Source organism: Salminus brasiliensis, chromosome 23, assembly GCF_030463535.1.
Source record: "Salminus brasiliensis chromosome 23, fSalBra1.hap2, whole genome shotgun sequence".
In the NCBI taxonomy this organism is placed as follows: domain Eukaryota; kingdom Metazoa; phylum Chordata; class Actinopteri; order Characiformes; family Bryconidae; genus Salminus; species Salminus brasiliensis.
The window spans coordinates 30,262,106-30,274,362 of NC_132900.1; the positions used below are offsets into that span (position 1 = coordinate 30,262,106).

The following is a 12,257-nucleotide window of genomic DNA, read 5'->3' on the forward strand; positions in this document are numbered from 1 at the left end:
TGTTTCCAGGACATACCGAAACAGAGTCGTTTTTATCACATGTAGCATTTAGCACGCTGGGGTACAGGTATTAAGCTCTTCAGTGAATGAATTATGCAGGAATTTCGTGAAATTCTCTTTTTAAGGCTTGGGATGGATGTTGGAGGGCTGTCACTGCTCTTATTTCCCTGCACGGGACTTCAGGAGCACGCTTCCACGAAGGGAAATCTTAAGATAAGACGTGCTGTTGAAATAATGAATGTGCTATCTGGGCTTTTCAGGCCTCACAAGGCCCGAGCGTGTTCGACGAAGCCAAACCGACTCTCCCAGGAGCTTTGGACAAGCCGGTTTGATGCATTCGTGAGTCGCGCATGTCTGCAGTGTATCTGGCTCATTAACTAACAATGGAGGGACGTCCAGAAATAGGCCATGAAGTAGAAAAAGGCCTTCATCTCTGGTTTATTTTTACACCACGCTTCACTGTTGACGCCATAAAGGATAAATACTGGCTATTAGAACATACACAATCTCTAAAAGGAGCGAAATCTAATTTTGGGTCGTAAAAAGCTTGGCACCGACCCCCCGCCCCTCCCCATCCGCACCCATTAGTCAGGATTTAACTGAGCCAGAGTGTTTCCACTGAATCAACTGGAAAATGTCATAAGCACCAGTTGACAATGTTCCTGCAAATGTGAACAGGGCTTCATTTGAAGTTAAACGGGGAGATTTAAAGGACTCTGTGTCTGTAAAAGTCGTACGATGGACCCTTGTAGGCTGTGTGACTTGATGGATGTGTATGGAGGTCCGTATTTAGCTCTGAGGGCGGCATTTGTGAAAACACTGCTTGTAAAGGCCCTTGAAAACAGAACAACCTGCAATACACAAGGCACAGCTGCTTATACACTCCACTGGCCTCTTTATTGGAAACACCGACCTTGCATGTCTTGCTGGTGTGCGGTTAAGAGCCGTGGCCTATGTATGTATATATATACTGGTGCTGGTGTATGAATCCAGATGGCCTAAAGCCTATAATTGTACACCTATAGAGTGGGCCTATCAGCTAGGCTGGCCTTATATAGGGGCCTGTGAGATTTTTAGAGTTACCGTGGAATTTTTCTTTCTTTACAGTGGTGCAAACGTAGCAATTTTCTTTACTAGCCATAATAACCAGCACACCTACACAAGTATTTTGAGTTTCAGGTCGTGCCAATGGTGAAATAGTGGTTCATCCGACAGTAAATGTGCTTCGCTTGGGAACTCAGCCATGAAAGATTTTCCAAAAGGCCAAAACCTAATCCCAACACTATCAAAAAACAATGTCTGAGGTTGATGTTTGTCAACCATGTTGAGTAACAGCTTTCTGTGAGGTCGCTTTCAAGGGCAATAAATGCTTCAGACATCTGGTTCCCATTACCACCACTGTGAATAATTCTGTGATGGTAAATTTCTCCAGAACCGAGCATTTCACACAAACCCCTCCACAAGACTTGGTTTTACAACTTTACGGATTAAGTATATTGAACTTTTGAAAAGTCAGTGACACTCTCCTTTAAATACATGACCCTTTGGTCAATATGCAAGCATGCACGTGGATTGAGGCGCAAAATAAAATCAATAATTAATCAAATAAGTTTCACAAGAATTAAAAACAGGCTGACTTTCACTTTATTTGCATTTATCAACATCACAACATCTCTACTTTTTAATAAGATTAATGAATTCAGGTCGAGCCTAAAAACCGGCGTGCCTGCAGTTCTCCTCTCCGCCTGTGGGGGCGCCATTGGCTCGCTTTGGCGGCCAGCATTGAGATCAAACTATCTGATTAAAAATCCTCAAATCTTAAAAATCATCTGTTTTTAATGATCAGAAACTGCAGAAAATTCTTAAATAAAATACGAGTAAAATAAAAAACGCCATAAAACATCTTACAGTACTTTAGAAGTCGAATTAATAAAAAATATGAATAAACAACTGAAAGAAATGTGCAGCGAGGAAAATGTATTATATTCATAAAAGAAATTGATAGTGGCAGTCGCAAATTACAAACAAAAAAAATACAAAAAATTAATTCCTAAAACAATAATAAGTGTAGTCTATGAACGGCAGAAGGACAGCGTAAATCAATACTATTATCTACAAAAATACGTCGATATTGATTTGCCACATAGAAGTAAAATAAATAAATAGATAAATAAATAAATAAAATAGCTGGTAAATATAGTCAGGATTTAGATTAGACTGTACACAGGCGATGGTAATATGTAGAGATATTGGCTAAAATAAAAGCATAATAAAGCAAAAACACGACGATCGATACTCTATCAGAACTACCCCCCTCTCTGGGTTGTATTTTCTGCCGTTAAAAAACACAAAAACACGGTTTACCTGCTCTCCTGGGAGCCAAAACACGAAATAATAAAAGTCCAGTCCGCATTTTACCCGTTAAACTGATCGCCGGCCGCGTTCAATAAACTCCGCTTCGATACAGTATATAAGCAGCCCGGCGTTCAATAACTCCAGTCCGCGCCGCTGTTCAATAAGCGGAGGCGGTGGTCAATAACTCCGCTCCGTGTTTTCGCCGCTTCCCTCCCGAACTCCAGCCCCTCTCTCTCTCCCTCTCTCTCTCTCCGTCTCTCTCCCCTCTCTCTCTCTCTCTCTCTCTCTCTCTCAGCCTCTCACTCCGTCTCAATATGTCTCAAGATGGCGGCCAATGCGGGATCGATGTTTCAATATTGGAAGCGCTTTGATTTGCAGCAGCTGCAGGTTAGCCTTTCTCCTCTCGCCGTGCCTGGGAGCTCCGCGGCGCCTCGGTCGCGGGGCTCGCTCCGTGCTATTCTGCCGGGCTTTTCGGCTCTGTTTTCGGGGGGGAGGGAGAGAGAGAGGGAGGAGGAGGAGGAGGGATCCCCGGCTTTCGGCGACCTCTTCTCGCATCGATTAAAGCGGCTCTCCCTCTCCCTCTCCCTCTCGCTCGCTCTCTCCGCTGATCGGAAATTGATCCTCTTTGTTCAATTCCCATCGATCAGCGGAGCGCGGCGGCGGCTGCGGCGGCCGGAGGGGGACAAGCGGACACTTGGGGCGTTTTTCTGGCGTGTTTGAGCGGGTTGAGCGCTGCTGGCCGGGCGGCCGGAGACGTTCACCTGCCGAGATGTTAGTTAACTTTGTCGGCCGTAATGGATGATGTTTATGATCGGTGTTGTGGCTGAATTGTCCCTCCGAGGGGGGGCGATGAAGTGCGCTCGCTTCCACGCTGGTGGCGCTGTGGTGACGGCTGTTAGCGCCCGGTGAAGCCGGCGCTATTTGGCCAGTTGGCCGGTTCCTACGTGCTTTGTGTGTGGCTGGGGCTTCGTGAAAGTTGCGTTAACATCTTCACCGTGTTTTAGGCGGTTTGTCAGGCCGGGCTGCGGGGCCGCTCTGGGCGCTTGGGGTTGCCTGGTTGCTTAGTTAGCTTAGCGAGCTAAAAGTGGCTAGCTAACGTTAACCAGCTCGTTTGTTTCAGGTCACTTGGCTAAACAGCCGAATTAGTTAGTAAGCGAGCAATAATGTCAGATTTAGGACAAAGTGTCTGCTGTGTTTATGAGTTATGAGCGGCCAGAAGTGAGGGTTTAACGGGGGCTGAGGGAACGGTGGTACAGGCGGCGGAGCTATCTAGAGCGCTAGCCAAGATAGCTAACAGCTAACGGCTAATGGCTAACGGCTAATGGCTAGCTACCCTAGATAACTCTACCCTATTGTCTTCATCAGAACTCGAGCTGTGAGGGGGGTAGTTTATTTTTTATGGCTTTAATTGAGGTTATATTCTTAATATTAGCGTCTGAGGATGTTTTATAGCTGATATTCGCAGTAAAGTTTAAAATTGAACTTGGCTAGCCGGCTAACTCGCAGTGTTGTGCCCGGTGGTGAACTCGGCTGGTCGGCTGGTCGCTCGCTCGCTCGCTCGCTGGCTGGGAGGAAAGCTCGTAGCTGTCAAAACAAACGGGCTTTTTGACTGATACGGATTAATAAATCACATTAAATCATATTTCAGTGCGGTTTTGGGTCTAAATGAGTTTAGCTGTGTAGATATTTTAACAGCTGGAAGCTCGGTTGGATCAGACGGTCCGTCTCTCAGAGCTGTTTACATGAACTTTTCAGCTCCGGCGGTTAAATCGGTTTGGCTTTGTTGCCATATATCATATCATATATCATATCATATATCATATATATCAGAGCAGATTGTGTGGATGATGTGTTGAGATGATTAGGAACGTGGTTAAAGGTTAAAGCAGTGAGTGCTGCTCCTACACAGGGCGTAAAGTCGTGGTAAACAGGGACGTCAGCAAGGCTCCGTTCAGTATTGCTGGTCTCCGTCTTTTCTGACCCTCTTTAATACAGAAAATCCAGCTTTCCTCAGCAGTTTCTCCTCTCTTCTACTCTTAAACATGTTTAAACAGTGAGACAACACCTGCTTTTGCTGCTTTATGCCCCAAAAAGTTGTTCTCTGATGGTGTCCGTTCCTAAAAACTCTGCCCAGAGCCAAATTAGCCCTGATAAAGTGGATTTGTGAGGTGTTAAATATCACCTTTTCAGTTATTCTTGCTGTTTTTGTGCTTTTTGTGTGTTCGCAGTTTAATAATTAGGTGTTTGAGAGGTCGGAGCGATGGTAATAATAACCGGCTCCACTGTTTATTATGTGTGGAGTGGGTAAACTCGGACGCGGACAGTTCTGTGTCTTATGTCTTTTTCTGTCTTTTCTGACCCTTTTTAAGGCTCAAAACCGAGCTTTTTTCAACCAGATCTCGTCTCTGAACCATGTCCGCTATTAAATATCACTTTTCTCAGCCATTTTTGTGCTTTTTGACTGTTCCGACTTCTCAAACACTTAAAATCCATAATAACTAATGCATTTATTAGTGTTTAGACTTGGATACTTTCAGTTTCGTGTCTTATCGGTTGTCTTTCCGTCTTTTCCGACCCTTTTTAAGGCTTAAAACCAAGCTTTTCCAGCCAGATCCACTGTCGAGTACGTTAAAGCAGTGAAATTTGACCTCCTGATCTTCGTCACCACTAAGTATCCTTCTCTGAGGGTGTTGTTTAGTAGTGTCAATTCCTAAAAACTCTGACCCGAGCAAAATTAGCGCTGTTAACCTGGACTGAACCATGTCCGGTATTAAATATCACTTTTCTCAGCCATTTTTGTGCTTTTTGACTGTTCCAACTTCTCAAACGCTTAAAATTTATAATAAGCAGTGTATTTTTTTAATTTTTAGACTTGGATATGTCCCAGTTTCGTGTCTCATCGGTTGTCTTCCTGTCTTTTCCGATGGTGTCAATTCCTAAAAACTCTGACCCGAGCAAAATTGGCCCTGTTAAACTAGACTGAACCATGTCAGCTATTAAATATCACTTTTTTAAAATCATTGTTGCATTTCTGTGCTTTTTTTCTGTTCCCACTTCTCAATTACTTCTCAAAAATCATAACTAGTGCCTTTATTACTATGTAGGCTTGGACACATGCCAGTTTCATGTCTTATCGGTTGTCTTTCCGTCTTTTCTGACCCTTTTTAAGGCTTAAAACCAAGCTTTTTAAGCCAGATCTCATCTCATCTTGTTCTGTCGAGTACGTTAAAGCAGTGAAACGTGATCTCCTAATGTTCGTCACCATTAAGTGTTCTTCTCTGAGGGAGTTGTGGATAGTGTCAATATCTAAACACTGTTAAACTGGACTGAACCGTGTCCGGTATTAAATATCACTTTTCTCAGTCAAAACTAGTGCATTTATTAGTGTGTAGACTTGGATACTTTCAGTTTCGTGTCTTATCGGTTGTCTTTTCCGACCCTTTTTAAGAACCAAGCTTTTCCAGCCAGATCTCATCTCATCTTGTACTGTCAAGCACCTAAAAACCCTGAAATGTGGAGGTTATTTAGGTGTAAGCTGAAAGTGTGCGCTGATGTGGTGGAGCTGAGTTTTATTTACAGTATTTAAAAAGCTTAAGGGAATTAAAATCTATATATTAAATACATATTAGAAATGGCACTTTTACAAGGGGGGCTCATTTGTCCCCTTTCTCGTGACTGGTGACTGGTGGCATGCCCTTGAGTCAAGCTCCAGGCCTCGTGACGTCTGTGCGCCAGGTTTCTGCCCCTGTATCAGTTAAATAAACCCACGGCGAGTGTGTGCTTTCATACGAGAGGCTAATAATCAGAGATTAGAGATGCTTTCTCCTCGGTACGGCTGCAAGTCTCTTTGCGAGAAGTTGATGTGTTAATATTTGCCCAGCGTGTTTGTTGACGTTGCTTCATGAAGCCGTTTCTGACGGACAAAGCCGGCGCTGTCGAGTGCTGATGGGCTGTACAGGAACGAGACGGTGCTTGTTTTTAAGTGAGGGGAAATCCGACCGTGCAGACCAAGCATGTTCTCTGAGGTTCTGTGTGGCAGCGTGTAGGTGGTGTTGTAGTTATTATTATTAATATTTTTATTTGTTTATTGAGCTGCTCGGTCGCTTGTATTGATCCACCAGCAGTGGCTGAACTGCTGGGATGCTGCTGTTGATGCTTTGTTGTTGCTGTTGTCGTAAATCTGTCGTAAATTCTTCTCTGAGGGTGGTGTAGAGGCCGTCAGTACTCAACAGTGCTGACTGACAGCCTATGTAATTCAATAATAATAATAATTACAGCTGTTTAACTGGGCTTGGCGCTTGGTACTTTACTCCGATGTCGGTGGCATGTCTGTTCTTCTTAACTTCTCGAACCTCAGTAAAGCAGTCTGCTGTGCTGTGAGTCGTGGAAGCGCCGTCGTCGTGTCGCGGGACGTCCTCTCTAAGAACCTCTCTAGAGTGTCCCGTGGTTTTATTTATTAGCCTAATATCCGCCCAAGGCCCTTTTATAATGCTTGTGTGGGTTTATGAATCAAAAACAGTCATCGTTTGTTGGTCTGTAATCATTTTCCTACGTTTAGTTTTTTATATCTTTTAAAATGAACTCTTTGTTCTGATTGGCTGCTCTGTGTTATCGTGGCCCTTTCCAAAAGCACCCTGCTTCGGTTGCAGAGGTCATAAACTGAGCCTAAAGCGCACTGTTGTTGCATTTCGATGTTAGTTGTAGCGTTTGGATTGTTTTAATAATATTTGTGACGTCACAAAAACTCTGAATTAAAAATTCCTTAAATTCAATTCATTTGCCATCATAAAATCCCCAAAAATAAATAAATAAGTGGAAAGAATGAATACAATGGGCCAAGTTTTTGAGGCCAAGTTTCCCTACACAGACCGTTTATGACATCACAAAAACACAGACCTTTTATGACATCACAACCTTTTATGACATCACAAAAACTGTGACTTCAGAACACTGTTAGTAATGAAAGCTGCAGTTGATTAATTTTATTAATTAAAGTTCATTAAGCACTAACAGTCTCCTCCATACACTTCAAAAAGCTTGTTGTTGTCACCATAACGAAATGTATCACAATACGATACAATATCGTCATACTACGCAGCTCTAGTTTCCACTCGTGGACTATATTCAATTATATTTTTGTTTATATACTTTTCGTGTATCGATTGAGTGAAACGTAACTTTTGTGACCTCACAAAAGCAGCAAATTTAAAATGGGCTGTTTTTACGTTTTTATTTCGTCAGAGACGTCGTAAACGAGGACGCCGGGCTCTGGTTGAAATATGAATGGGAGTTGTCGTAATGGTCAGATTTCAACAAAATGAGCCAATCAGCTTGTTGGTTGAACCGCGAGATCTGATGGAGAGCAGTAGCCAGAAGCCAGTTGTCTTTTTTTTTTTTTTGTGCGTTACCGAGCCGAACGCTACGAACTATTCTCTCTTAGTCAGAGATGGCCGTCGAGTGAACAACAGTCTTGCCTATGAGGCCTCCCAAAAACCTGGTTGACTTGAAAAGCGTCTGTTTATCCAGCTTAATTTCTGCGATGGACTGTTTAACATTAATTTTAGACCCCTCACTTAGGGCCAACTTACAAAATTTGCCAATTCTGAGCTTAGTTTACAGCAAACTCTTTAATTCATGCCAAAAGATAATCTCCTGTGAAGTTACCGCACTGGAGACGTGAGGTTTTCATTCAGGCCGTGGCGTTTTCAGCGTCTTGAGTACCTGACGGATCTCTTCACGCTCTTTACTGTAGTTCAGGGGTGCTTGGCTACCAGTACCAGTAGTGGTTGGTGTGGCGTAACAGATAACACCACTACCTGCCACTGAGCTACCACACCATGTGGGAGACCAGGGTTCGATTCCCGGTCTGGGTGACTGTGGGTGCTGCTCTACACCAATAAGAGTCCTTGGGCCAGACTCCTAACACCACACTGACCCTCCTCTGTAAAACGAGTCACCTTGTAAGTCGCTCTGGATAAGAGCGTCTGCTAAATGCCGTAAATGTAAATGTAAATGTCCCGTGACGCCTGCCTGGATGCTCCGCTGCTCTGTGCTGCCGTTGTTGTTGTTGATTGGCTTTGTCGGGACATAAAGGAACGGCGTTGGCTTTAAACGAACCGCCTTCATGCTTTTTCTCATTGCCTTATTTATTTATTTCCCCCTTTTTTTATAGTAAAGTAGTTTCAGGGCGGTCACTTCTCTCCAGAATCTCGGCGTGAAGATGTGGAGCTGTGATCCTGTGGAGTCTCTGCTGGAAGACCGTTGGCTGTTGAAGCTGGCGGATCTTTTCTGGCTGTCGTCTTCGATTTAGAGTAGTTTAAGGAATTTGGTGACGTGATTGCGTTTTGCTACCCCCCCCCCCCACACACACACTTTCCTTTGCCCTTTTTTTTTTTATTTGTAACTGGGGCAAAATTGCTTCCAATCATGCTTTCAGAGATTGACTGCCAACGCGCAGCCATGACATGAAATATGCATCGCATAAGTTAGCGATAAGGGCCCCTCGGTAATTATTGCAAAGGCCTATCAAAAGCTATTAGTCAAGACAGTGAATCTGCGCCCGCGGAGGCCGCCGAGTATGTCTGGAGGATAGGAGCCAGCCGGAGCTGAACACTCGCTGTCTATTATTGATGACAACTTATTTACTTTGCCTCCCACAGAACGGTTCTTGGAGAATTGCCATTTGAACAGAATCTTAAACCGCAATCTAGAGTACTCAGTCTTGTCAGGTCGCCTTACAGTCTTGTTACCTCTCATATCGAAAGGCAGCCTGCTTCACCATCGATCTTTAAAACAGATGGCACTCCGCGCCGCTGCGCTTTTGTCGAGGAACTCTCACAACCTGATTTACATGACGCTTCCTGAATGCTGGCTCTCACGAGCAGAGCGGTGGAGGTGGGTTCTTTGTAAAGGGCCCGTATGCTGCGTTGTTCTCGTACAGCTCTAAGATTCGAAAGTTTGTGGACACCCCTTCTAATGAATGCTGCTTTACGTTGCACCCGGTGGCGACCCTGTTGAACCCACTGGCTACCCAATGCCAATGCCAGGCGTGGGCTCGTGGAGGGGTGGCCAGTCATGCTGCCTATTGCCATGCCCTCAGGAATGGGCTTCATCGGATACTTTTGGGATGCTTTGGGGGGGGGTGGGGGGGGTTGGGGATGATGGTGAAGGTGAAGGTGGAGTGGTGATCAACATCATCCAACATCCTGAGCTCATTATATAGAGACAAAAGTATTTGGACACATGGTAAGTCACCATTTCTTCTGAACTCAAATATACATATAAAAAGAGGCGGCTTGCTTTTATGCTGTCGACTAGTTTTTGGAGAACTGCTAGCTCTCGCCGCTGAATGCAATCAAACCCTCACAGCAATGCGCAGTACTCCTAAAACTAGTCGACAGCATAAAAGCAAGCCGCCTCTTTTTATATGTATATTTGAGTTCAGAAGAAATGGTGACTGACCATGTGTCCAAATACTTTTGTCTCTATAGTGTGTATGTTAATGAGCTGTGTTTTGATAGGCTACCCTGGTGCCTTTTTTTAAAAAAATTTTAATGAAGCAAGTAAACAAACTAATTTTGCATCAACTCAGGACTCAGGCTGTGCTCCAGGGGTGCTCCAGGGGTGCTCCAGGGGTTCTCCAGGGGTTCTCCAGGGGTTCTCCAGGAACACGATCGGACCACTTTAAGACATGCAGGACTGGTGATGTTGTTATTTGATGTCATTTGAACAGGGTGTCCAAACTTTTGCATACAACTATGAGAGATAAGCTCATGGCATGCTTCGAACGCCACCCAACGCTCCCCTCCCTCCTTCATCACACATTGCACAAGGGATGCCCTGTTCTGGCGCGGCCCGCCTGCCGTACGGTTGCGAGGCAGCATTGCCTCTGATATGATCGGGTGTTGTGCAATTGGAGGCTGTCATGCGTGCGTACTGTACGTTTTTCAAGCCCGGCGCTGCAGCAACGTGCCGGAATTGAGATAATCGTTTTTAGATGGAAATCTCCAGCTGGCGTGGAGAGCCGCCGAGGGCCGCGGAGTCGCGTTCGTGTACAGTGCGGTGAATCTGATGAATATTAAAGGGCTCGTAGCATGAAGACCGGCATCGTCCTCACTTTGCGTTAAAATAAGGGTTGTAAAAGCTTCGAAAAATTAGCATTTTTGCATCTCACTAAACATTCTGCTCCATATTTAAAAAATAAGCTGCAAGATCTGCAGTTTTTCAATTCTGTGTTTGTGATGTCACAAAAACCTGCGCCTCTATTTAAGCGCCCGCCGGTTCCCAGTGGTGTTATGAGGAGTGTTGCAGCCCAGACTGCTCTCTAAATATAGCTCCGGTCAGGACGGCTGAGCCGCTCCCCCCTAATTTGCACATTTACTCTGCTAATTTACATATTTACATACGTCTTAAAGGTACAGTACCCAGAACAGCCCTTGTTAAGATCAACGTTTTTGTGATGTCACAAAATCCAACGCGCGTGAGTTTGAGCCGGGGCTGCCTTTTACATGAGGCACGTTGCAGGATGAGCCTAATTTGCATGCTTACCATGCTGATTTACATCAATCTTAAAGGTACAGTAATTAGAAGTGTTTTTGTGACATCACCAGCTAAAGGTATAAGGTGTTTTGCAGCCAAACGCAGCCCTTATTTGCATAATCACCCTGCTAATTTACATATTCACACACACAGAAAACAGGGTGTATTGGCTAAAATGATGAGGAATGTTGCAGCCTGGACTGCCTTTTGAACGAGGCACAAAGCTGGGTGGCCAATCAGGATGGCACAAATTTACATATTTATTTGGCTAATTTACATATAGGTTATAGGCACGGTACATAGAACAGCAGTTTTTAAAGTCCTTGCTTTTGTCACCAACCCAACACATTTCCATATATCATCTAAAGGTATGAGGCACAATGCAGAGCGGCCACTCAGGGTGGCACAAATTTACATATTTATTTGGCTAATTTACATATTTGCATATGTGTTATAGGCACGGTATCTGGAACAGTAGTTTTTAAAGTCCTTGTTTTTTCATATCAGCTAAAGGTATGAGGCACAATGCAGCGCGGCCAATCGGAGACCTGGTTTTCTTACTTTCCCAGCTAATTTACATATATGTAAATATGTTATATAGGTACAGTACCTAGAACGGTAGTTTTTAAAGTCCTTGTTTTTGTGACCAGCCCCTTTCACATTTCCATATATCAGCAGAGCAGCCAATCGGAGCCCTGATTTACTTATTTTCCCAGCTAATTTGCATATTTACATACGTCTTAAAGGCGCAGTAACTAAAACGGCTGGTTGGGTGAAGTCGGGGTCTTTGTAAAGCCGCACTGATGTCGCGAGTGGACCTCGCGGAGGAAAGGGAATGCAGGGAACTGTAAGACATGGGCCCTTTAAGGCGGTACATCTGTTCAGCACTGAAAGACATGGCTGGAACGTAGTCGCCGGTTCCAGCGGCGCCACTGAAACCGTGCCAGTCTACTTACCAAGGGCAGCCGAGGAGCAGTTTCCTAAAACCTCTTATATCCAGCCGTAAACAACTCCTCGCTGAAAGGCTTTCAGCTCACGTCTAGATGTTCTGCGCTGTTGGGAAGAAGGGAGGCGGGGGGGCTGCGCTACGTCACGAGAGGTCGCGGGGGCTTCCAGAGTCTCTCAGATGTGGCAACTTCATTTCGGCTCCCTTCATCTCAGCCCAGCCGGGGGCTCCGGCGGCTCCGGCGGCTCCGGCGGCTCTGCACTCCACCGCACTTTGATGGAGCTGCAAATAACGTCCTGCTCTCTTTGTTTGGCTGTTATTACGTGTGTTATTACATATGAATGCATCATACATGGCTGTGTTCATGGATTGGGTTGTAATAGGGTCCTCAAATGCAGGCGGCCTTCCCAGGGCCAGC

General features: G+C 44.8%; 1 protein-coding gene across 1 annotated transcript in view; it reads left to right on the top strand.

Moving 5' to 3' along the window:
* Positions 1–2,550: 2,550 nt before the first annotated feature.
* cux1b (cut-like homeobox 1b) overlaps positions 2,551–12,257 on the top strand; it is a 171,508-nt gene continuing 161,801 nt past the window's right edge. The window contains exon 1 of the mRNA XM_072668403.1: positions 2,551–2,742. Coding sequence (XP_072524504.1) covers positions 2,680–2,742 — 63 coding nt within the window. The 5' untranslated portion in view covers positions 2,551–2,679. The remainder of the gene's footprint in view (positions 2,743–12,257) is intronic.